General features: G+C 48.4%; 1 protein-coding gene across 1 annotated transcript; it reads left to right on the top strand.

Moving 5' to 3' along the window:
* The first annotated feature begins 1,085 nt into the window (after positions 1 to 1,085).
* ACLY (ATP citrate lyase) lies at positions 1,086 to 25,502 on the top strand. The gene is made up of 28 exons (XM_054000217.1): positions 1,086 to 1,193; positions 6,575 to 6,744; positions 7,926 to 8,048; positions 9,044 to 9,106; positions 9,666 to 9,856; positions 10,789 to 10,868; positions 11,313 to 11,447; positions 12,799 to 12,913; positions 13,390 to 13,526; positions 13,927 to 13,988; positions 14,160 to 14,277; positions 14,421 to 14,575; positions 14,954 to 15,044; positions 17,190 to 17,331; positions 19,060 to 19,228; positions 19,691 to 19,795; positions 20,040 to 20,236; positions 20,369 to 20,450; positions 20,798 to 20,908; positions 21,431 to 21,558; positions 21,752 to 21,845; positions 22,095 to 22,249; positions 22,608 to 22,758; positions 23,265 to 23,408; positions 23,588 to 23,701; positions 24,144 to 24,226; positions 24,461 to 24,537; positions 24,710 to 25,502. The coding sequence occupies exons 2-28, from the start codon at positions 6,586 to 6,588 to the stop codon at positions 24,802 to 24,804; spliced, it is 3,276 nt and encodes a 1,091-aa protein (XP_053856192.1). The 5' UTR covers positions 1,086 to 1,193; positions 6,575 to 6,585; the 3' UTR covers positions 24,805 to 25,502.
* Positions 25,503 to 25,795: the final 293 nt, after the last annotated feature.

Genomic DNA, 25,795 nt, shown 5'->3' on the forward strand with positions numbered 1-25,795 from the left:
TATTAAAATAGAAACTGTGTGATGTAAGATACTTTTTGCAACTAGCTCAAGGAATGGATATGATAATTAAGAAATTAATAGATAACAGCAACAAGACACTTAAGATCTCAAGGAAAGAATTAGTGCCTCCTTATCAAGAAGACCTAGACTTCAAAGGACCAACACAATTGATTTACAAGATGAAGGAGGGAGTTGAAACTAAGCAGAAGAAATCTTTTGTTCGAAAAGAATTTTTGAATCATGTATGACATAAATGAATATGCAACAGGCTATTACTTTTAAGGATTAACCCTTTGTTAGCAAGGCACGTTTCTGTGGCAGAGTGCCACACACCCGGACGTCCGTAATTCTCCGCTTTTTATTGTCCTAACTCGAACTGTCCAAACTCTTATTGCTCTAGTTTTTATTACTATTTTAATGAGTATTTTATTACTATGAAACTTTTAACATTTAAAAACAAGCGATTGGCGTTTTTCACAGGGACGAGGCCGCCCGTTCGCCGCGCCAGGCGCTCCCGCAGCGCCGCCGGTGACCGCGTTAGTCACAGGCTGGGAGCCCCGGGGAAAAGCGAGCGTGGGTGGCTGTTCCCGGGGAGCCGGGGAGCCGTGGCGGCCGCCCCGAGACTCAGGAAACGGAGCAGCGCAGAGGCAGGACGCTCCCGGTGCTGCGGGAGGGTGCGTGAGCATCACGGCGGTCTCGCCCCGCCGCCCGCGTCCCCGGGGATCGCGGCACCGGCGACCCGGCTCCGGCACGGTCCCCACGTGGGCACCACGGGGCACCGCCCGTGGGAGGTTTCTCGGCATGGCCCGGCGCTGGGGAAGGAGCCCCCGTTCCCGCCGCCGGTGCCGTCGGGCGGTGGGCCTGGTGACGTCATCGTGGTCGGTGACGTCAGAGGCGGCGGGTCCGGAGCGGGGGGGTCACGGCCGCGGGCGCCGCCGGGGGCGGGGCGAGGGTGCCGGAACTACGACTCCCACAAGGCCACGCGCGCGCACCCCACCGGAGGCGGCCAATGGGTGCGCGGCGGGCGCTCAGGCAACGCGCACGTGGTGGCGGCGGCGGCCAATGGGCGGCGGCGGCGGCCGTAGCCCGATGGGCCGGGGAGGCCGCGCTCCGCGAACAAAAGGCGGCGGCGGCGGCGCGAGCGGGGCCGGAGCGGCAGCGGAGCGGGGCGGGAGCGGCCGAGCGGGGCCCAGGTGAGTGCTGGGGCGGCTGCAGCGCCGGGCCCCGCCTGGCCCGTGGCGGGGCCTCGCGCGGCCCCCTCTGCCGGCGCTGCCGCGGCGCCCACGCGTCTGGGGCGGGAGCCGCGCTGGTTCGCCCCGGCCCCCACGGCTCGCGGCAGGGCGGGCGAGCCCCGGGAGCGGCCCGCAGCCCGCGGGAGCGCCGCGGGCTCGCTCACGTAGCGGGTGTGCCGGCGGGAGCGGCCGTCCCGGTGCGGTCCGGAGGGGGCCCCTCGCTCCCGCCGCCGGGGCCGCCCCTGGCCTTGCGGGCGCCGCCGCTGCGCCGGGGGCTCCTGGCCGCGGTGCTGAAGCCCCGCTGGGTCCCGGTGGCCGGGGCGGCTCTGGGGCACGGACGGTGTGCGGTGGTCACAGCGCGGAGATTACCGCGGGGCTGGCAAAGCGGTCCGGCTCGACGCATTTTTCGCCAAGGGGACCTTGGACTTGCCTCCCCTGCCGCGAGGAAAATCCTCTCGTGGCCATCCTGGCGGAGCAGCCCCGCGTCGGGATCGCGCTGCTCCCGCACCAGCAGCAGTGTGCCCAGCCCATGTGTTGCTCCCTTCCCAGGGCAGTCGGCTGTGTTCCAGCTGTCCTGTTTGCTGCTTGCAAACACCTCCTGTTTGTCTTGCTGCTTTCGAAATTCTCATCCCGCTCTGCAGGCTGTTCCTTCTCTCTGTTGAACAGTTTGTTGTCTGCAGGCTGAAAACTGAGCTGCACCCTGGCTGTCCTGTTTGTAGGTGTCTGTACTCTCTCTGGTCCCTAACTGGGTTTGGAGCTCAGAGCCCTGCTGATACTGTCCAGTGCTGCTGCCCAAACCCCGCTGGGTTTCCTGCATGTGGGACTCTGCAGCTCTCTCCAGGTATCAGGGCTCTTCCCACGGTTCCAGCGCTGCCTGAAGCAGTTCCCAAACAAGGGCAGCCACAGTTGGAAGTCCTGCCGAGCCATGGTGGCCAGGGAGCCCTTTGCTGCCATACGCTGTGCAAGTGATTTAAGGAATAAGCTTGTTAAGGAGCTGCAGAAGAAGAAGATCTTTAATGACAGGATTCCCAAATCCGTCCCTTGTGGTGCCCACCAGGTGTGGGGAGCCTGTGTGCTGCTCTCCGTTAGCCACAGGTCCGTGGCCCCTGCTCCTCCCTGGCTGCCGTGTTTCTCTCAGAGATTCTGGGTGTGCAGGGAGCCTCCCCCAGAGCTGGGCATGCAGCACCTGTTTGCATCACCCCGCACAGCATTTCCCAACCCCAGCTGGGGGACCATGACCTCACGTTGGCTGCAGCACCGAGCCCTCACCATCCTCTGACGAAACACACAGGTCTGCCAGGTGGGAGCTGATGTAACTTTTCATGCTGCCATGGGCTGAAAATACTGGCTTAGCTTGAAGTGTGTTAATAAATTACCCAGAATGGAGGGGAGAGGCTGCTCTATGGTGTGGGTTTGTTGACACAGTTCTTGGGAGAGTGGGCGTCAAGTCTTCACTGGAGAGGGAGTCCTTTCCTCCTGGTCTGAAGTGTTGTTCAGGTACAATTAGAGCACGGTGCCATCGGGATCTCAGAGAATTCCATGTGTGAGCACCATGTTCTGTGTGAATGCAGATTGGTGAAGCTGAGTTACACCTCTTGTTATGGTTAGAAGGAAAACAAACTAAATCAATGTCTGTTTTTCTCCCCTTGCAGAGCAGACCATGTCACACTGAGCAGTGCCACATCACTGATCTCCTGGGGGTCAGGGAGACTTTACCTGAGTTCTTTGTCAGGAGTGCCTCCCTGTTTCTCCATCTGTGTTTCCTTTGGATTTGTTGCATGCACCCTTCACTTGGTTGCTTATGTTGGGACAGATGTATCAGTTGTGTCACAGCAAACACAACATCCAGCTCGAGGACTCTTGCCTGCCTCGCCACCATCCCGCTGATTTTCTCTGTCAATACATTCAGGAAACTTTCCCCAAGCATCAACTTATTTGCATGTATTTGATAGGTGATGTTTTGAGGGAATAAGTGCTGCTGAGCTCCTGAAAATACGATCTAATCCATGTCTCTTACTTGCTAGCAAAGGAATTCAGCTCTTTTTGAGTTGGTGGGTATGGGTGATGAGAGAAGGGTCTCCGAGGTGTTGCAGGGAAGTTTTTTGTGTTGGAGCCTCACTAAATGAACACAAATAATATATGGAAATCTGTGGCACTTGTCCTGCTGACATGAATCTACCCTTATGTGTGGTGGGTGCAAGGTCTGGGGCCTGAAGTGCTGAGAAAATTGCAGCTCAGTCTTGGCTAATGAATGCTGAACAGAGCAGTGGCAGAGAACATTGTTATCCCACAGCTTGTGTTTTGGGCAGAGAAAGGGACATTTTCCTTGAGTTTATCTTCAGAGGTGCAGCCACTGCTCTCCCCAGCCCTGCAGGTGCTAAACACGCCTGAAAAGAAGATTAATTCTGACAGATGAGAGTTTGAACCTGTCTCATTCCTGGGAAACTGAGGAGATTCAGTTCCTCTGCCTCTGTAGTGACATGAGTCTGTGCCCCTGCTTGGTGTTAGCAGAACAGATGCAATGAGTTAATGGACCTGCAAGAGCACACACAGCCAGGAATTGCTGATGCCCTATGGATTATTTTCCTGCTGATCTCTTAGTTTAACAGTTCAGCAGACTGAAGCAATAGCTTTGCGCTCTCTGTCCCATGAGAAAGGCAGGGTTAGAACGGTGGAAAAACTGAGTGAGGGGTGTGATTAAAGACTTGCTAATGCATAGAAGGTCAGAACAGCATCATTCCTGCTGTTCTGTTGCCATGACACAGGGATGTTATTTTTCATCTACTGCTATTGTAAGAATTCTGTGGTTTCCTTTCTTTACCCCAGTAGTGTTACTGCAAAAATGAGGTGATGAAGTTGTGAGGGAAACCAGGGGAGCAGCAGAATGGAGCAACATATAAAAGACCAGAAATGGTTCTGAGAGGGGAACAGCTCTGCTTTGTGTCCCTCAGGTTTAAGGACTCCCATGCACGTCACTTGTTCCCACTGAGGTTTTTTTACAGGACTGTTCTTAACAAGACCTGAGGGACACTCTGGCTCAGTGTCCTGCAGTTGCAGGGTATTTGCTGGCATAACCAGCATCAGCCTGAGTGGTTTCATTTCTAATTGTGGACTGAAGTTCTGCAGTGCTGTTCAGAGGCTCTGTGACACCCTGGAGAAAGGACAAATACTTAGATTTCTTAAAGAAATATGTTTGCCATTTTCTTTTACCCATCTGCTTCTGCTGCAGTGAGATGTGACACTTTCTCTGAGACAGGCCCTGAGCAGATTGTGGAGTTGATGGATTTCGAAGGGGTTTGAAGCAGGAATATTGCAGCTCCCTCTCAGGCAGAACAAATGGTGGCTGCAGGTATTGTGGGAGCAGGTTTGCTCTCAGAAATAGCTCGCTTAAAGTACAAATTCCAGTGGAAAGTTTTGGGCTCTGCAGCACAGATGAGATGTGTGTGTGCAGCTGTGAGGCCGGGCAGGGGTGTGGTGCTTGTGGGAGCGTGTCTGTGTGTGCCTGCAGGATCAGGCTGGGGGCTTGGTTTGGGGTTTGGTGTCCTCTGGCTGCTCACAAGAGCTCCTCTCTTCTCAGGCCACCTTGGCTTTGCCACCAGGCTAATAACGAACAGGAGCTGTTTCAGTAGGCAGCGAGGGGCAAGTGTTTCTGGTGGCAGGGTGGGGGTTGAGTCTGATGAAAGATGGGGTGCTGCAGAAACATTGCCCGATCCTGTTTTGAAACAGGATTGAATTGGAAGTTGTGCTGCAATCCCGTTCAGGTTTTACATAAGAACCCTTTGAAAATGGGCCTGCTGTTCTTTGTCTTTGGCCTTTGTGATTTTCAACCCTGGAATTGCATTTGAAAATATGGCAGTGGCAAAGTTGACTGCTGGTCCTTAAGCACAGTTATCAGCTTTCAGTAATAGCACTTAGTCTAACCTCTTTGGTTTTGGAAGCTCAGGGAATGCAACCTGCCTCCTACTATGGAGTAGGAGTTGGGATGGACCCACCTCCTCCTTTCTGCTCTAGGGAGAAGGGTTCTTTATTTCTAATTATAGCTAGTATTGCTGCCTATTCTGTGTTTGCTTATAGGATGAATAGCCCAGCTGACTACTAATGGTTATTACAAGAAATAGCTGGAATTTGTTAACTGTTTCCCTCTGTGGCTCTGAAGTGGGGTATGTGTTTTGTGAGGGCAGGTAGTCTTACTGAGCAGTTCTAGTACTCGGCTGTCCAGGTGCTCAGATGGAATCTGAACTCCTCTTTTTTTGTCTTGGTGCACCTCTGCTTTGCAGCTCTCCCTGAATCCATCCCAAAGGTGCTTTTGCTTCCTGCCACACTGGCAGTGCTTGGGGAACAGTGACATGACCCTGGTCACTCAAAATGCAGGAGGAGCTGCTGCTTGAGCCTCCCTGTCAGCAGTCTGGCCCCCCCAGACAAACCAAACCTGCTGGCTGATCACAGCACTCAGTTCTGATGTGTGACACATGCAGACAGGGTCACTGGGATGAAGTATTCTTTTAAAATGTGTCTATGGCAGCTAAAAATAAATGGATCTTTGACACCTATGACTCTTTTGCTGCATATCAGAAAGAATAGTTACACTCTTGAGGCCAAAAATCATTTGCTTACATCAGTTTGGAATATACTCGAAAAGAGAAGAAAACTATCCATAGGAAAGGGACAGAATTAGGAATTTTTCTTAAAAAACACAAAACAAACTGTCTAAACTTAATCTTTGTTGTTGTCTTGAGCATCTTGTTCTGGTAGATGTAAAGCTCTTTCCAAGAAACCTGGTTCTGAAACAAGAAAAACAGTGATGTAAACCTATTCTAGTTTTGGTAATCCTGGCAGTGTTTTATTTTCCCATTAGAAAAGGGATGGGGATTGCTGACATGCCCACAGTCAGGCCTGTCTGGGACTATGGGATGCCTTAGAGAAGTGAGTAGGAGGGAGAGGATCCCTCCCTGGAAATGCAGCAGAAAAAGGGGTAGGTGGGGTGCACCAGGAGCAATCCTGGGGTGCTGCAGCATTGGAGAGAGCTGGGCACTGCCCTGGATGGGAGGGGATGCTCCAAGCTCTGGGTTTGGGAAAGGCTTGGTGGTGGCTGGGACAAGCTGCAGGGATTCTGCCTTTCCCTGCAGACAGGGCTGGATGAAAATAGTGAGCATGGCAGGGGAACAGGGTAGGAGTTTTAAGCAATGCGAGTGGTTCTTGCTTATCAGGGTAGTTTTATGATCTCGCATGTAATGAGGAGACTTTGGTTTGCTTTGGGTTTGTGTTGAGCTGAGTGATGCAGAGTTCTTTGCCAGAACAGGGCTCCATTCCTGATTGATTTTTGTTTTTTTTCCCCCATCCAGACTAGGTAGCCATGTCAGCCAAAGCCATCTCTGAGCAGACGGGGAAGGAGTTCTTGTACAAGTACATCTGCGTGTCCTCTGCCATCCAGAACCGCTTCAAGTATGCCCGGGTCACCCCAGCCACGGACTGGGCACGGCTCACCCAGGACCACCCGTGGCTCCTGAGCGAGGTAAGGGCAGGGACAGCAGGATTTGCCTCCCTGGAGCACCTGAGCACTGCTCCAGACCCTTCCTGAAGGTCCAGTTGCTGCTGCTGCTCCGCCACAGTCACTCCCAACCCTGATGAAGAAACAAGCCTTGCTTCAAGGCTCAGTATCACCTCATGGGGAGCTGATTACTCCTTTAAGACTGTGAAATACAGGAGCAGAGATAGCTGTGAACCAGTTGCTCATAACTGCACAGAAGGTAAAGGAGGTTGATTCAGACAGAGATGTCAGTCCCTATTCTCAAAGCTTTGCTTTCTGAAATAAGGGAGTGCTCTCTCCATGTCTGGCTTTAATGTCAAGTGAGGACACTGCTTAGTTTTCTTGAATCCGAGCAAAATGTCAGGGAAAACTACCTTTTTTAAATTTTTCAGTGCAAAATCATTTATCTCTGTGTCTCATATCCTCACGCTTTCTCTAGAGGAAAGCATACCCAGAGCTTTTTTTTTTATTAGCTGTCCAAGATGGCTCTTTTCCAGTGGTTAATTATATTAAGTCATTGGCTGGAGAACATGAATGTCTCATAGTCCTTGACTGAGTGACTGATAGAAGCCCTGCACTAATTAGATGTTCCATGCTCAAGTGCCTGAATGAACTGCAGGAAGAGATCAGCAGTGCTTCTGCAAGCCTTGCAGGAAGCCAGAAGGGAACAAGGTTGCTCTCAGGCCTTTAAGGCAGGTTCTGTGAGGCTGGAAAGGGCTGCAGGGTCCAGCAGCAAGACCATGCACTGTACTGCAGCACAGTGTGTTCTGACTTGTAAGTTGCTGAAGTTCCAGGACATATCAGTGGTACAGGAGAATGACACTCGGTTCTAGTTTGGTTCTTTAAAAAGGTATTTGCAAGCTAGAGATGTGTGTAACCCAGGAGCAGCTATCCATGGGTATATTACAAGCTGTCACCTCAGCCTCTGATGTCTGCTTACAGCTGAGTGGAAACAAGGCAGCTTTTCTCAAAGTACAGTGTAAGAAAACCCAAATTTGCAGGCATATTGTACCAGGAGCTTGATTTGCCAAGATTAAAGGAATTTTGCAGGGATGGGTGCTGTGCGTTACTGATTTAAGTTTTCACTTCACTATCTGCAGAGAACTGCTTGACCAAAGTCAATTTCTAATCCTTCTCCCTTTAAATCTCTTGCCCAACCTCTGTAGCGTTTAGTGGTGAAGCCAGATCAGCTCATTAAGAGACGTGGGAAGCTGGGACTGGTTGGGATTAACCTCACTCTGGATCAGGTGAAGGCTTGGCTCAAGCAGCGCCTGGGCCAGGAAACCACGGTGAGTGCTTCACTTCTGTTCCCAGGACAGGATAAAAGCTGTAAAATCACTGGTCCTCCACTGCAGCCAGCCTGTGTGTTTTGGCTGGTGATTGAGTGTTACTTCAGGCCCTTATTTTAACTCAGTGCTGCCATGTAATATTTATTTTCCTGGGAATGACAGTGCAGTGCTAATGATAATGAAGTGCCTGCCATCCCTGCTGCTGTGTGCTGGGAGCTGATGGACTTGTGCTGCCTCAAGGAATTTATGCCTTTGGCCCTGCTGGGATTGATTTGGCTCTGGCTCTGAGCCGGTGCAGCAAGAATTGGGAAATAGCAGGAGCAGCATTGTGAGTGTTCCCCGTTGGGAAAACCATGGGTTTGGAAATTACTCCTTTAGCACAACACAACAACCATATCAAAAGCAAGGACTGGGCCACAGACTTGGGACCACTGGTGTCCTCAGAAGCAGGGAGTGTCCCCCAGTGTCTCTTGAGCCTGGAAACATGGGTTTGGATAACAGGAAAGTGCCTACACAGAACAGTTCCTGGACCCATAAGAAGAGGCTAAAGGACTCTCTTGCTCTTCTGTGCTCCCTGATACCATTTCAGGGTGAACACTACTCTGAGACCTCTGCTCCTGCCACTAGCTCAGGAATTCCTCACTTCTGAATTTTCCACTACTCCAAGAGCCTCTCAAGCTCTTGTGTCTCACTGTGCTGAGCAGGGCCCAGTGACAGTGCTGTCTCTGGGACAGGAGAGGAGAGCAGCTGTCCTGGTGTAATTCTGATACCCCTCTGTCCTGTTAGGAATGGGAAAGGTGACCGACTCCTGTAACCAGATATCCTGAGGTGACAGTACTGAATGCTGTGCTGGAGAGGAGGAGTGGTTCCCAGGAGGCATGGTGGAGAGGGAGCAATTTTAGAGCAGAGCTGATTAATTCTCAAAGCTTTCCTCATGCTGTCACAAATGTGCTGGACAAGTGGTTACGGGTGTTTATCTTGTTTTCTGTCCCCAGATTGCTAATGCAAAGGGAATCCTAAAGAACTTTCTGATTGAACCCTTCGTCCCTCACAAGCAGGTTAGTACACCATTAAAGCAGACTTTTAAATCCCTTTGAACTTGCATGCTTAACTGGATTGTTACAGTGGAGAAAGCAGAAGTTTGGGAGTGTGCTGTTGAGCTGACAGTGTTGCTGCACACCCTGGGCAAAAACATCTTCTTTATTTCCATACTGAAATTTTAAGTAGAAAATAAATTAATACACCTTTATATTCCTTATAATTTTTGATCAGTTTGCCAATGCAGTGAAAACTCCTAAGAGAGTACATCATAGCAAGGCCACTACAAAACAAATAAAACTGCAATTATAATGGAAGAAGGGCCTGCCAGACAGTTCTGCACACAGATCTTTTTGTTAATTATGGTCTTTGCTGAGATAATATCACTGTTTCCTTTTCCTGATCCAAATAAAAATGACTGGCAAGTCTTCCTCAGTGTCAGGGCCACTCCTGCACTGCTGCTCCTTGGGAAGTTTGACTTTGGGCTCAGCTGCCCCAGTGCCAGCACTGGCACAAAAGCCTCTCCAGGGTCTTCTCTGGGAGTCACTGCTAAATGCTTGTCCCTGCTCTGTGGCACAGGAGGAAGAGTTCTATGTGTGCATATACGCTGCCCGTGAGGGGGACTATGTGCTCTTCCACCACGAAGGGGGTGTGGATGTGGGAGATGTGGATGCCAAGGCTCAGAAGCTGCTCGTGGCAGTGGATGAGAAGCTCAGTGAATCGGATGTGAAGAAGCATCTCCTGCAGCATGCACCAGCTGACAAGAAGGAGTAAGTAGAGATGCAGTTCTGGGTAGGACCAGCCATGCAGCAGCTGCTCTCTTTTATCTCAGTGCCACATCCCTCTATTTTCTTAACTCTGAAGCTCGCTCTCCTGCCCTTCTTGCTGCTCTCCAGAATATGCCATGCATCCTGAATCCAAGCTCTCTGACCTTATCTCAGCTGCCTGTAAAACCCAAAAATAAGGTTTCCTAGTGCTGAGCCTTTACTTGGCAGCAGCACTTGTCAGCCTGCTTAGGTCTCAACCTGAGACTGGAGACGTGCTGAATTCTGATCCTTTGTGCCAGCACAGAAGATTCTTTTGTTTAGTGAACTGGTGATGAGATGTGGCTCTGACTGCTAATTCAGAACTTCCCTTTCCCTTGCTCTGGCCTGATCTCCAAAGTTATTCTCCTGTTCTTCCTTCTGCAGTCTTATGTCAAGGCTTCTGCATCTCCCTCAATTAGATGCCCATACCTAGGTAGCCTAATATGAGTCATGATTTTTCCAAACACAGCTTAATCCTTGCTGACATTGTGCAGTACTGAAGGGTGAAGGAGCCTGTCACTCCACCAGTTCACTGCAGCCTCCTCCCCATCACAGCTAACGAAGCTCAGATCTGACAAAGATGGGTATCAGCAGGGAGGCAGCGATGTGCTTCTGTCTTGTAGGGAGATAAATCAGACTGCACAGCTCTGACAGTTGTGAGCAACTGTGTCCTCAGCAGAGTTTGGTGGAGGGTAATTAAGATGAGTCATCAAGGTCTTCCTTCCCTTGAGTCATCCATCACCCAGGCTCCATCCAGAGAAGATGAATGAGAATGAAAAAAATTGATGCCAAGTAGATTTACAGATTGCCACTAATACCAATGAACAGAGCAAACTGTACTTAGATTTGGCTTCTTTCATTAACTTGTGTTAATTTTTTTCTTTTTTTTTTTACAGCATCTTGGCCAACTTCATCTCTGGCCTGTTCAACCTTTATGAAGATCTGTATTTTACGTACCTCGAGATCAATCCATTAGGTAATGAATATTTTTGGAAGCAGAACTTTCTGCTCTGAAATACTGAAATGTGTTCTTGATCCTTCCTTTGGTTCTGTAATTCACAACAGCACCAGGTGCCATGTGCAGAAGTATGGAAGTGGCAGTGATCCGTCTTTGAGCTGTTCATTCAGTGAATTAAAAGTGAGGAAATGAAAAATTCCCTTGAAGGGAATGTTAAGGCAGAACTGAAGAATGTAAAAATTGCACTGAACAGAATAGCCCCTGAGACAGAGCCTGGGCCATGGCCACAGTTACTGCTTAATTCCTCAGGGAACCTGCTGGGGCTGGTCAATACTGCCCAGTGCCAGGGGAAACAGCAGCCACCCAGCTTTTGCAACGATCCTGTGTGGTACCAGCTGTTGCAGTAAATCTGTAATATGTCTCGGTACAACCCAGAGCTAATTGTGATGTTTTTCACTGCAGTGGTGACTAAGGATGGTGTTTACATCCTTGATCTGGCTGCGAAGATTGATGCGACGGCTGATTACATCTGCAAAGTGAAGTGGGGGGATGTGGAGTTCCCCCCTCCTTTTGGCAGGGAAGCTTACCCTGAGGCAAGTGACAGCTGGAATTCCTTCAGTGTGTCCTGAATTTATCATTGCTTGTGTGCCCATGGCACTGCTGTTTTCAGTGGTTTTGTTGCTGTGTCTCAAGCCCCTTGGCAGTGCTGTCCATGAGAACCTGTGCATGGGTAGCTGTAGTCCTAGGACTGCTCAGAATCACACTCTGAACCGCAGTTGCTTCCCAGCTCTGTTTGGTCATTTCTTTAATTCAGAATTGGCTTTTTTTAATGAAGGCTGATATTTAACTTCTGTCAGCTGTGTGCCAGAGCTCTGTGCCTGTGCAGAGCTTCCTTTTGTGGTTCCTGCCCACGTTGCTCCCCTCAGCATCACTGTTTTTCTCTTGGAGCAGTGGTTACAGGGAGCCCCGTGGAAGCTGACATTCCCTCAGTATTTCAGTGACAGTTCTGAGAGCAGAGCAGCAGCTGTGTGTAAATGCTGCATCCAAGCGTGAATCCAGAGAAAATAATCACCATTTCTGGAACTTATAAGTAAGAAGATGTTAATACACCTATTTTTTCCAAAAAGTGAGGACAATTTACAATGAGCACTTTATTGTAAAGCTAGCAGTGCCTGTTCCCTCTTCAAATTCCCTGGGTCTGTACTGCTGGATGCACAAGCACTGCTCCAGTCACAGGTCCCTGCAGCTTCAGAGGCTGTTGGAAGCAGACCTCTCTCCTTAATTATTCTGTTACTTATTTCAGGGGTCTGTTCTTCTCTCTCCAAAAAGATTTCTGTCCTGACTTTTTCATTTTAATGATTATAATTATGCTTCAGTTGGAAGGTTTTTGTACTGTGGCCAGGAAATCCATTTAGCTGTTCCTTTCCATGTAGCTTGCTGGATGCCAACACTCAACTCAGTTTGCTCTTAAAAGGATTAGTTCAGTTTTTGTCTCTGAATCATCTCTCTCTGAGTCCCTGGGAAGGTTGTTATGGCAGAATCTTTGCTGGGAATGTTAATGAGCTCTGATGAAGTGCTGCTCAGCAGCCTGGCACACTGGGCAGCAAGGGCACCACGTTGAGCCAAATTACAGCTCTCAGTGATTATGTTCCTGGCTCCAGCACAGCCAGAGTGGTCACCATGGGTGAGATGATTTTTAGATTTGCTCAGTTCTCAGTCTCGGACAAGGCCAGAACAAGCTTTGCAGTTCTGTTCAGATTTTGTGCCTGTTGTGTGATGGAGGGATGGAGCTGGGCCTCTGTCCCTGGCAAATGCTGAGTTTGTAGCCCTGCTGTCCCTGAGGTGTGATTGCTCCGTGTGTCCCAATGCACCCAGCACTAGGAACCCTTGGGATGGAAGAGGCAGGTGCAGGAGGAAGCTGAGGTTGTGCTGCTCTCTCTGCAGGAAGCCTACATTGCTGACCTGGATGCCAAGAGTGGGGCCAGCCTGAAGCTTACCATCCTGAACCCCAAAGGCAGGATCTGGACCATGGTGGCTGGTGGTGGTGCTTCAGTGGTGTACAGGTAATGGAAGCGAGGTTCCCAGAGGGGAAGGACTACAATTGCTGCAGCCTCTGGAAAGTAGACTCTCCTAAAGCCATTTTTCCTGTACTGTGACTGTTTGGGATTGCTTCAGAATCAAGATGCTGTGCAGATTTTTCACCAGGCTATGGAACATACTATGGATTTAATTTTGGAAGGGTTAGGGTTAGATACAGTTTCTTACAGAGATACAGTTCCTTTCTGACTTACAAAGAAACAAGCTGGCTGGAGGCTGTTGAGGGTAATATGATTGTTGTAGTGGTCGCTGAGTTTGCATCTGGGGAGCATGACAAGATTAATCGTGGCTGGCACCAAGATGAGAGCAGCTTTGTTTTCAGCAGACAGCACTGTCCTTCTGTTAAGAGTCCCACTTCCCCAGGGATTTGGAATACTTTAGGAACTTCATAGTGACTTAAATGATAGCTAATCTCATAAATAACTGCTTTTTGTGTTGTTAGTGACACCATTTGTGACCTGGGGGGTGTGAATGAACTGGCGAACTACGGGGAGTACTCAGGAGCCCCGAGCGAGCAGCAGACCTATGACTATGCTAAAACCATCCTCTCCCTCATGACCCGAGAGAAGCACCCGGAAGGTAAGGGAGATGCTGCAATGCCAAAGCTGTGAACCTGTCTGGCAGAAAAGCCTGGATAAATCTGGGCTGTTACTATGCTTAGCCTTCCCTGGCAGAGCTGTCAATGTACTTCTGCCTTCTGAACAAACCAGGGCTGGATTTCTGTCAGCTCTTGCTTCTAAGAGAGGACTTGTGGTTTTTCATGGGGCCTGAGAGATCCTTATCAGACATTCTTGCTTGGTACAAAGCTCTTATCTTCCAGGCTCTACTAAACTCAACTGCTTTAGGGTTTTTTTTTTTTTTCTACTAAACACAGCTGGTTACTCTGCAACTTTGTTTGACTTTATGTCCTTAACTGCTTCCTGATCTAGGAGTACTCTGCTCTTGAGATGGTTGTACTTACCTGTGTTTCTTCCCTCAGGGAAGATCCTGATTATCGGAGGCAGCATTGCAAACTTCACCAATGTAGCAGCCACCTTTAAAGTAAGTGACCAGTCTCAAACATCAGCAAACATGCAGTTGTCAGCCCCCAGCCCTTCTTCTCAATTCTGTGTTTGGCTGAGGCTCATAGTCCATCTCTTCCAAGAGTTTGAGATGATGGGACAGGGTAAATGTCTGGCTGCCTGGGTCACCTGTCCTGTGTGTTTCTTTTAGGGCATTGTGAGAGCAATTAAGGATTACCAAGGCCCTCTGAAGGAGCATGAGGTGAGGATCTTCGTACGAAGAGGAGGCCCGAACTACCAGGAAGGGTTACGTGTCATGGGAGAAGTTGGTAAGGACCAAGCTTGTCCTTAAGTTTTATTCTTGCATCTTGTTTCTTCCACTTGCTTTCTGCTGAGCTTTCCCAAGGTGAAACACTTCACTTTGGTAGAGCTTTCCCCTGAGGGTGCTGACTGCTCTTGTGTACTTCCACAGGGAAGACCACGGGCATCCCCATCCACGTGTTTGGCACGGAGACCCACATGACTGCCATCGTGGGCATGGCGCTGGGCCACCGGCCCATCCCCAACCAGCCGCCCGCCGCAGCCCACACGGCCAACTTCCTCCTCAACGCCAGCGGCAGCCCCTCGGTGAGCTCCTTCCCCACCCTCAGAGGGGACACGGTGAGGAGCCTCGTGAAGGCAGCTGCCCATACAAACAGGCTGGAAAGACATTTTGGCCACTAGTGCATTTGTAGGAAGCTTTAGGAAAACAAACATGGCTCCACTGGTGCAGTTTATCAGGAGAGGCCACCCCAATGCCCATGTCAGTCATGCAGAAAATGTGACCTCTCAAAGCTGAACCTACTGGGTCATTCCATTTTCTGTCGCTTGACTGAAATGGTCCTATCTGAAAACTCATTTTCTTTGTAGTGACCAGTGTAGCCAAAGCGAGGCCACCTCCTCCTCTGTGCTCCAGGCCATACCTGGAGCACTGCCCCTCACTGACTTGGCTTCTGAATCTTTCAGACTCCAGCACCAAGCAGAACCGCCTCCTTCTCAGAGTCCAAACCAGATGGCATTGCTCCAGCTAAGAAGGCAAAACCAACAGCACCTCTTGGTAAGTCCAGCCCTGGGAGTGCTGCTGGCAATGCTCTGCTGTTCCCAAAGGCAGGGTGGGCATGAGACAAATGCTTTTTTTCTTCTGGACGTAAAGGGAAGGAGTTTTGTGGTACCTGCTTATCTTTGTTTTGAGTGTAGCTAAGTGATTTAGCAGCTCACTTGTGCCATGAGCTCATACACACAGCAAGTCAGAGTTGTCCTGATCTGGGATGTTCAGGAACAGCACAACGAGAGGAAGTACGGTGAGAGGGCTCCAGTCTGCTTGTCTTTTAACAAGAGCAAACCCAAAAGCCCTGAGTGCTGTGGAGAGGAGAGGAGGACTGCTGCAGCACCTGCCTGGGTGCCTGGCCAGTGGGCTGGCAGCACTCAGCTTTGTCATACCATTGCATGAGTGATTCTCTCTTTAACAGATTCAATCCCAGCCTTGAGACCTGGTTCAGGTAGGACCTGTGTGACCTGCTGAATGTGCCTGGCCTCGCTGGCAGCTGAATTTAGTTCTTAGTTTTGTTGCTATTTTTTCTCTCCAAACGTTTGCTGTGTTGTCTGGTCCCTTCCTCCTGCCCAGCATATTTAGCTGTCACCATGTGAACTTCTTATCAGTTTTTTCAAGTGCAGATCACATATGCCTCTGCACAAATCCTTCCTATTTCTGGGGGAGAGAGGACCAGGTCTCAAACTTCATTTTTTCTCCCTTCCCCCACACAGCCATCACAGAGAAGAACAGCCTGAGGCACACAGTGAAAAGCTCTGTTCTCTTTGCTTTCCAAAAGGAGGAATGACCAATAACTGGTATCTTGTTTCAAAGGGAAACAAGATAGTGCAGGGGCCCTGGTTATCAGGTTTGGAAAGTGCAGAAAAGTCACAAATTAACTAAATGTTGCCTTAACAGTCCAGCAAACTACTAAAGCTTGTGCTCAGTGAAGTTATTTTATAGGGACTTTAAAGCTCTAGTGGGCTCTATGCTGTGTGAGAATAAACTGCTGAACTAGAGGCAAAGTAGAGCTTCAAGTCACCTCCCTTATCATGAGGAGGGACATTCTTGGGAATGAAGGGGAATTCTTGGATTGTTGCTTGCTTGCTCTCAGACAAACATCATTGCCTCTCTGGGTCTGCATTTTGGTGTTCCTGGGAACGCTCATGGTACCCCCTTGCAGGCACCTGCGAGATAAACAGAATTTTCAGTTCCCTAATAACAACTCATGTTTCAGTGAATCTGAGCTGTGAGTGAGTGTTTAAGGCTGGAGAGCAAGGACTGATTCTTCGTTGAAGCCAGAGGAACAGTGTCCTGTTTAACCCCTAATGCTGTTTACCTTTGATCCAAATCCAGGAAGAACTCAGCCGTAGCCCAAGTTGGCATCAGCAGATGGATCAGCTCTGAGTTTTTAAGAGTTTTAAAATTAATTCTGCTTGGAGTCAGAAAGAGAGACTCAATGTTGTGCTGTGACAAGTGGTGTAAATAGACTTTAAACCAACAGTCCATCCTCAGTGGCTGAACTGTTGCTTTTCCTGTGACTCTGTCCCCTGAAGCCAAGTTTTGGGCCATATATAAATTCTTGGAGCCATCAAGTTTGTGTTGGATTCTGAGCATTAAAAAAAAAAAAAAAAAGAAAACCCAAGTATGTTGAGCTCCTTTATTTTCTTTGTCCCTCTGCCATTTCCTGCCCTTTTTTTTTTAAGTTTCCTGTCATTCTACTATAGTGCCCTGACCAGCCTCCCATGGTTTGCCCAGACTGTGGGCTACATGCAAATAAATACATGGAATTCAAAATTCTCTTCAGCTTTGCATAAGAAAACTGGTAGAAATATGAAAGGCCCAGGAGAGGAGAGGCAGTTTTTACTTCTCTCCTATACCAGCTCCCTCCTGTGATTCACTTGCCCATTTAGTGAACCCCAAAACCTGGCTGTTGTGTTCAGAGTCCAGGGAAGGGGTTACTGATTCATCTACACTTTCTTCCTTAATTTGCACAGTGTGGCTACTCCATCCTGCAAAGTGCAGTTCATCTCCTGGGTTCAGTTTGGAGCTGGGGGCATACACCCATCCAGGAGCCTTTCAGCAGGCATTTGGCAAGGTTGCAGTTTGTGCCTTGCTCAGGTGTAGAGTTTGAAGATGGTTTGGTGTTTTTTTTCCCCTCTTTCTGAGCAGGTAAAGCCACAACACTGTTCAGCCGTCACACCAAGGCAATCGTGTGGGGGATGCAGACCCGGGCTGTCCAAGGAATGCTGGACTTTGATTATATTTGCTCCCGGGATGAACCCTCAGTGGCTGCCATGGTTTATCCGTTCACGTAAGTAGCCTGTGACTGCATCGCTTTTCCATTTCCCTCCAACTCTTCTGTGACCTTCCTCCTCTCTCAGTCTCTGTGGTTCTTTAGTGGGGCTCTGCCCTGGTCTCTATCCCTGCTGAACACCTTCTCCTCTGCTCCCTTCCACCCCTGGATTGGCTTTGTAGGCTGCTTTCTTCAACCATTGATTTTGGGCTGCGCTGTTGAAACAGCTGAGTGTTCACCACAGAACTGAAGTTCCACTTCATGTGCTTTTAAAAGATGTCCAAGTTCTGTTCTTCACTCAGTGAGGAAGGCTACCTGGGCTTTCTTTCCAGCCCTCTGTCTCAGCAAAGGCAGGCAGGCTCTGTAAGGCTTCTTCCACTCACTGCTGTTGGCTGTGTGCTTATCTAAGACACCTTGATTTGTGCCTGCAGCAGCAGAAATTATCCCTCCAAATATTATTCAGAATCATAGCAGCTCTGTTGACAAACCAAAGCAGGTATGTAGCCAAACAAAATCAAAAAAAAAAAAAAAATCTTGTTCATATTCTTTCCAATAGCAGCAAGGATTTCTTAGCAGGCAGGAAGCCTGTGGATCCTTAAGTGGGATAGAGAGTTCCCTTGTGGTGTTTACCCTCTTTTACTCATGCCTACAGGGATGAGAAGGGCTATTGGGTGTGCATGAGCTGTTTTATTGTACCCCCTCAGTGGGGGGGTCTCCCTGTGGGACAGGGCAAGTAGGGAGAAGGGAAACAGCAGATGTTGTTTCCAGTACAGTGAGGTGGGAGCCCAGAGCCAGGCAGGAGCTTTGGTTCATTCCTGTGGTATTTACAGACATCCTGGAGAGCTGATGTCTAATCAGCCTCTGTCCTACAGAGAATTTCTCCTCTTGACAATTAAGACCTTGCACTGTTATTCTGCAGCTCTGATGGTAATTGCAACTCTGTAAATAACTTCTCAGCAAGTGCAAACCTCGGGGTACTGAGTGCAGGCACACCCATGTCCGTAGGTGAGTGGCAGCCTCTGGCAGTGTTGCGCTTGATTAAGGAGGAAAAAGCAATAGGGATTGAAGTTTAAGGCTACCTGTAGTTATCTGATTCTGCTTGACCTTTTGGAGGGAGCCAGGCTGGAAAAACCTGGAATGTTATGTCACGAAGGTATTGGTATGGGAGCACAGCCGGTATCCACACACTTAAATGACTGCAGCAATGAGTCAGAGCATCTACTGTGTATGAAATACCAACAGTAAAACCTTCCCAGGTGCTTCCCCTGCAGTGCCTGTGGGATGGACAGAATCCCACTGTAGCAGGATTAGGAAGCTGACTGGCCCTCCCATTGCTGTCCTGGCTGTTCACTACAGATATTATATATACAGTCCAATGTTAGCACCAGCCCAGTGACACAGCTGTGCACACATCTCATTCATTACTCTTTCTGTGCCTCATTCTGTCTTCCAGCTTGGAGTAGAGTTAAGGCTCTGGTAACTTCACTGTGGGAGAGCTCATTCATCTTGCTGGATGCCTCTGTCCCCATTAGCCTGTCTCCTTCCATACGCTGCTCTGTCCTATTCTCTGAAGAACCTTCTGCTGTCATAAGGTCCCTCCCCAGACATGCTCACGTGCTCATGAGTGTCTCAGTCAGTCTCAGGGCTGAGAATGGGGTTTGTAAAACTCCTCTGTCTGCATGCACTGTGTCCCCTTGCCTTTTCAGCAGCCTTCAGGTCAGGGCTTTTCCATCTTCTCTCCCACAGTGGTGACCACAGGCAGAAGTTCTACTGGGGCCACAAAGAAATCCTGATCCCAGTCTACAAGAACATGTCAGATGCCATGAGGAAGCACCCAGAGGTGGATGTTCTCATCAACTTTGCGTCCCTGCGCTCTGCCTATGACAGCACTGTTGAAACCATGAATTATCCTCAGGTGAGTGCAGGATTCAGAAGAAGCCCAAATGAAGAAAGAAGACCCTGTCAGCAGGGCACTGGTGTTTTTTAAACCATGATGGCATTAGCAAATTGTCTTGGTTTTCTGACTTAGCAGATAACCCCCAATTCTAACCCTTTACAGACTGTAAGGAGGATGCTGGGGGTCCCTGGCAAATCCTAATGCTGGACTTGCAATTCGTTTAAGAGGAACTTGGTGCTTCTTGGTTAGCAGTAACTACTTCAGGCTGACTATAATACAGTGCTGCTCTGATGTGTGAGAGGGAGAAAATTCCCTGACCAGAGCATTGAACTTGTTGTGAAGATCATGGCAGTGTGCAAATTCATGCATTGGGCCTTCCTGGATGAGAGTGCACAGAGTGGCCTCCCGTGCATGACCTCCCAGGGCTCTGACAAGAGGCAGCTCTGCGGGGTACCAGTGGTTTTCTTTCTCTCATGGCAGATCCGTACCATTGCCATTATTGCTGAGGGCATTCCGGAGGCCCTGACACGCAAACTGATCAAGACAGCAGATAAAAAGGGAGTCACCATCATTGGGCCTGCAACTGTAAGTACTGATGACCACCTTCTCCTGTCTTTCTTAACCTTCAGATCAGCTTTCTCCAATGGATGAAGCGTATCCTACAATTCACTTTTTGTCTTTAGTCTCAGGAAGCGTGTGCTAATCTCTCATCTTAAAGTCATTGCCATCCTCCCTTCTCTATACAAATGCTGGCAATGCTGCCTTACACAAATGCTCCTCAGTTTCATGATTGTAAAGGGCTTTACACCTTTCTCTTATTCTCTTACAGGTTGGTGGGATCAAGCCAGGTTGCTTTAAAATAGGCAACACAGGAGGCATGCTGGATAACATCTTGGCATCGAAGCTGTACCGCCCTGGCAGCGTGGCCTACGTGTCCCGCTCTGGAGGGATGTCCAATGAGCTCAACAACATCATCTCCCGGACCACTGACGGGGTCTATGAGGGGGTGGCCATCGGAGGAGACAGGTACGAGTTGGCACCTTCAGTAAGCAGAGGAATTGTTGGTAATTTGGAGAAGGAAGAGCAGGTTGGGTGTTAATTTTTGTTTCAGAAAAGTATATGAAATAAATTTCTGCCATTTCCCCTGATTGCACACAGATATCCTGGTTCAACTTTTATGGATCATGTCTTGCGTTATCAGGATACTCCAGGAGTGAAGATGATTGTAGTACTGGGAGAGGTGAGTGAGACCACTTAACTATCTGAGAAATAGCTGTGTGTGGTTTTTGTTTTGAGAGCATCTGACCTGGTTGTAAGAATGCTAAATAGGAGCTTCTATTGTTCTTGAATATTCAAAATTTTATTTCTTGCTGCTTTTGTCAAAAGAAATTGAATGTATTCCACAGGCAAGCGTAGTCTTCCCTATTTAAAATAAATAAAAGAAAAAGAAAAACCAGGAGGTTTTGTTCTGACACTTCAGACATTATTCTGTGAAAAAGGAGAAAAACTCCCAGCAGTGCTTCTTTGTATGTCTTGGAGCTGGTTTTATCAAAAGTGCAGCTCGGAACCATCTCTCTCTCCCTGCAGATCGGAGGCACAGAAGAGTACAAGATCTGCAGGGGCGTTAAAGAAGGCCGGATCACCAAGCCAGTGGTGTGCTGGTGCATTGGTACCTGTGCCACCATGTTCTCCTCAGAGGTATGTGCAAAAATGGGGGCAAATGCATAAAATAGGAATATATCCACAACAGGAAGAAAACCACAATTTCACTCATTGTACCTAAACCTTCCAGAACTGGCAGTAATAACTTTAATGTGCAAAAGTTCATAAATACAAATTATAAAGGTATCTTGTGCTTCTATAGTTCTGTCACAGGAAATTTCCAGGGGATTCTGCTTACTTGTGAAGGGAGCCCAAAGATGCCAGGGAAAGCAACAAATTCCAATAGCTGCCTGTTTCTGGAGTAGGGATGGCAAAGATCTATGTTAAGCAGCTCTGAAGTGAGGCAGTTTAGGGAGGCAGAAAGTGAATGAGCCGGGAGGGATTCCAGGTCAGAACATCCCTGTGATTGCCCTGTTGGCTCTGACTGCGACCAGGAGTTTTGGTAGCCCAGAGGAGACAGATGTGCAGCCACTGGTGTTCCCAGTCAGGGCTCTGTTCTGTTGCACTCTCTGCAGGTAACAGTCTGTATTCCTTAGTGCTCTCTTTTCCTCTTTGTAGGTGCAGTTTGGCCATGCAGGAGCTTGTGCCAACCAGGCCTCCGAAACTGCTGTAGCAAAGAACCAAGCCTTAAAGGAAGCTGGAGTGTTTGTTCCCCGGAGTTTTGATGAGCTGGGAGAGGTCATTCAGTAAGTCACACTCACAAGGGCACCTTCAGCAGTGGACAAAAGCTGTCAGGACACAGATTCTGGCCTGATAGGGAACATATTTCTGCTTAAGGAAAGCAGGTTCTTCTTATTGTGGGGTTTTAAGGTCTAGGTGAGATCACCTCTCTTGGATCTCTTGGAATGACCAAAGTTACTGAATGGATTCTCTCCCTAGGTCTGTGTACCAGGATCTTGTGGCCAAAAGAGTGATTGAACCAGCTGAGGAAGTGCCTCCTCCAACTGTGCCAATGGACTACTCCTGGGCAAGGGTGAGCTGTGCTGGTTTAGCTGCTTTTGGGTTTCTTGGAATCAGACAGGGCATTGGCTGTGATTCTGGATGCCACGTTGGGGTTACACCTTGTGCTTTGTAGTGTTACTTGTGAGCTGTGCTGGTTCTGGGCTGTGGAAGCTGCTCTGAGGGCAAGCCTGAGGTATTGCTGTTTGCCCACTCTGCCTTGTGCTGCCCCTCTCTGCTGGTGTGGGGTGTTTAACATCCTGTCTTTATGCTGCAATTCCAGGAGTTGGGACTGATTCGCAAACCAGCTTCCTTCATGACCAGCATCTGTGACGAGCGAGGACAGGAGCTGATCTATGCTGGGATGCCCATCACCGAGGTCTTCAAAGAGGAGATGGGAATTGGAGGGGTTCTAGGCCTGCTCTGGTTTCAGAGGAGGTGAGGCGGTTCTTGTGAAAGTTTGCAGATTCTTTGGAGTTTTTCTTGTTTATTAATAGACTTTTAAGAAAAAAAAAAAAAAAAGTAACTCCAGGATTCCTTTGTGAAGGTAGATTCACTGGAATGCCATCTCTGTATTTTCTCCATGACATTCTATCAGCACTTTGGGTTGCATACAGTGTGTTTAAATCTCAGGATGAAGTTTTCCATGAGTCTTGTGGTACATTGAGGAAACTTCTGTATTCTAGGCCTGATTCACACTCTGACTACGTGTGTCACCTCCACTCTGAAGAGGCTGGGGACTTTACAAACCTTGCATTTGTGTTCTGTTCCTGACTGATGTGGTGTCTGTGCCCAGGTTACCCAGGTACGCCTGCCAGTTCATTGAGATGTGCCTGATGGTGACAGCAGACCACGGGCCAGCCGTGTCCGGAGCCCACAACACCATTGTCTGTGCCAGGGCTGGCAAAGATCTGGTTTCAAGCCTCACTTCAGGCCTTCTTACTATTGTGAGTACCTGATATTCAGGAGGTTTCGTTTTGTTACTCATTACTCTTCTAGGTTTTATTACTACTATTTTTTGGATTAGCTGCAGACTCACAGACTGGTGGTGTCTGTCCACTCGCACTTTGAATTTCAACTCTAACAGTTTGGTGCTCCCTGTTTCAAATCTGGTCCATTTTTCCAGTAAGTCAGGCTAGTTTCTCTCCTTTGAGTATAGAAATATTTTGTAGCAGCCAAATTGCTGTCAATGTTGACTCTGGTTGCCTGAACTCTGACAAGAGTTACTAAAACAGACACTGGATTGCATTTTCCCCCACGTTTTCTCTAGCAGAGATGCACTGGCTCCAAATTTGCATTCGTGTGAGAGATAAGCAGATGCTTTCTTTCAGGTGCCTGCCCAACTCTAATGTCATGAATGCCAGAGACCAGGAGGGTGGATGGAGGAGATAATCTTGAGTTTGTATCTTAATTGTGGAGTGCTTTGATGTAATTGCCTTTGTTCTGCACCCAGGGTGACCGGTTTGGGGGAGCACTTGATGCTGCAGCCAAAATGTTCAGCAAAGCCTTTGACAGTGGGATTATCCCCATGGAATTTGTGAATAAGATGAAGAAAGAAGGGAAGCTGATCATGGGCATTGGACACCGAGTGAAATCAGTAAGAAAACTGCATTAGGACAAACTGGAGGGATTTTTAGGGATGGGTGTGGGAGAGCAAAAACAAAGGAAAGAAAATCAGCAAGTTTCAGAGGCAGCTATTGACCAAATTCTCCCAAATCAACAAAGAGTGTCAGTAAGAGGCAACATCACTGACTGTCATGTGCTCTGAACTTGCAGATAAACAACCCTGACATGAGAGTTCAGATTCTCAAGGACTACGTGAAGCAGCACTTCCCAGCCACTCCACTGCTGGACTATGCTCTTGAAGTAGAAAAAATCACAACTTCCAAGGTGAAAGGCGACAGCACTGAACTGCTCTGGGCACTGCTTCTCATGGGAGGGAAAGTGACTGGGCCTTAGCTGTATTTTCAGTGCAGTGCTTCATAAATTGTTGCTGGGGATTGTGTCTGGGGTAGAATTGAAGCCAAGTACAGCTGCAGTTTGGGAAGGCTGAAGGCATTTGGCTATCAGGAGAATGCTGAACAAGCCAAAGCTTTGTCTGTGTGGCCACTGTCCACAGTAGCAGTGCTGGGTGTAAATCCCAGGCTGTTGGCACGTGTGCTGGCCCATGGCAGGGAACCTCTGGGGGCTGACCCAAGGGACCTCTTGTTTTGGGTTGATTTTCCAGTGTGTCCCCAGCTACAGGCAGCCCTCAAATCACCAGTGGAAGGTGCCAGGTGAACACCATTTGCACTGTTGACATCTTTATTGGGGTGTGTTCTATTTCCTGCAGAAACCAAACCTTATCCTGAACGTAGATGGCTTTATTGGAGTGGCTTTTGTTGACGTGCTCAGGAATTGTGGCTCTTTCACACGGTGAGTGAGGGAAAGCTGTTCTTGCATCATGGTCCTATGAAGCTGCACTGCCAGCTCCTGAGGGGCAGAATTCCATGATGCTGGGAAGGAAACAGCCTGGCCTGGCTTTTGGGGGCAGAAAGCTGTCAGGGGAATTTGTATGGCTTCTGGCACTACAGCAGGTGGCAGCCCATCTGAGATTGATTCCTTAAATAGATGATTACCAGGAGCCATTTATTTTCCTTTGTTTTGCAGGGAAGAAGCAGATGAATATATTGATATAGGAGCTCTCAATGGCATCTTTGTACTGGGCAGGAGTATGGGATTCATTGGTGAGTTTGCCACGTCCTCCCTGCCCCTTCCCTCCTCCTGGGGCTGCCCTGCCTCAGGAACACCAGACAAACCTGAAACCCAGCAGGATTCAATGCACCCCAGAAATCCAGCTCGAGACAAAGACTAAGAGGAGGGGTGGGAATTTTGTAACATAAACCACTCTCCTTTCAGGACACTACCTGGACCAGAAGAGATTGAAGCAGGGTCTGTACCGTCACCCCTGGGATGACATATCCTATGTCCTACCAGAGCACATGACCATGTGAGAAGCTGGTGTTGCTTGGAGTGCACCAGGACAGAAGCCTGTCCAGGGGACAGCCACAGTGGGACTGTGATGTATAAAGATGATTATTGGGACAGAGATGTCGAGCTGCCTGGTCAAACTGTGCAAAGCGACTGTTTTATAAGGATAGAAACTTACTCTAATAAAACCAAAACTTGTGCTATTCCCTCTGTTACCTGCTGTATTTAATACTGTCTCTCACACTTTTATTTTTTTCTATTCTCATTTCATTTTGTTTCCAGAAGTGATTTAGGGTTTGGGGGGAAGAATTTTGGCTCATAGGTATGCCTTGCTGAACTCTGGTAACAAGCTGTACCTTTCCCATAAGCCATCACTTTGGATTTTTTTTTTTGTCTGTTGTTTTTCAATTTGTTTATCATGTTCTTATCCTTGGTCTGACTGTACCTGAATCCTGGGACCACTGCTAAAGTATAACCAATGTTACTCAAGCTGGTGTAGTAATTTAAAGTGTAAAGTTGTAACATACTGCTGTGAAAACTGTGAAATCCCTGTACTCCAGTGTCTGTATTTATGCAAACAAGTTCTCCTTTCCTCTGACTGCTGCTCTGTGCACTGTCACTCATGTAATCCGCAGCTGCAAAAATACCTCAGTAATAATTTCAGTGTCCTCCTTGTCTGTGTACTGTAACCAAATGCAAATAAATACACGTTACTAATTTATTCTTTTTCCATGTGTGACTTCTGCGAGTTGTCCCTAAGCAGTGTCTAAGGGATGTGTGACAAGTTGTCATTTTACAAAATAACCTTCAAAGCAATTACTCCTCAGGGTCTGTTTCAGGTGATTTAAAAGGGGAGAAATAAAAATCAAACTGCATATATACTTCAACTTGCCTGTTTCAGGTCAAAAAGATAAAATTTAGTAAAGTAGAGAATAAACAGAAGGATACAAACTAGCTATGATTGATACAGCATTGTACAAGAGTTAGGGAACTGCACTCTGTGTATAGAAAACA

The sequence above is a fragment of the Vidua macroura genome, chromosome 27 (genome assembly GCF_024509145.1).
Source record: "Vidua macroura isolate BioBank_ID:100142 chromosome 27, ASM2450914v1, whole genome shotgun sequence".
Taxonomy (NCBI): Eukaryota; Metazoa; Chordata; class Aves; order Passeriformes; family Viduidae; genus Vidua; species Vidua macroura.

Coding starts and splice junctions, on each gene's coding strand:
- ACLY (XM_054000217.1), top strand. CDS start 6,586: ATGTCAGCCAAAGCCATCTCTGAGCAGACGGGGAAGGAGTTCTTGTAC. Junction 20,237..20,368: donor GTGGCCATCGGAGGAGACAG/GTACGAGTTGGC, acceptor GATTGCACACAG/ATATCCTGGTTCAACTTTTA. Junction 22,759..23,264: donor CTTCAGGCCTTCTTACTATT/GTGAGTACCTGA, acceptor TTCTGCACCCAG/GGTGACCGGTTTGGGGGAGC.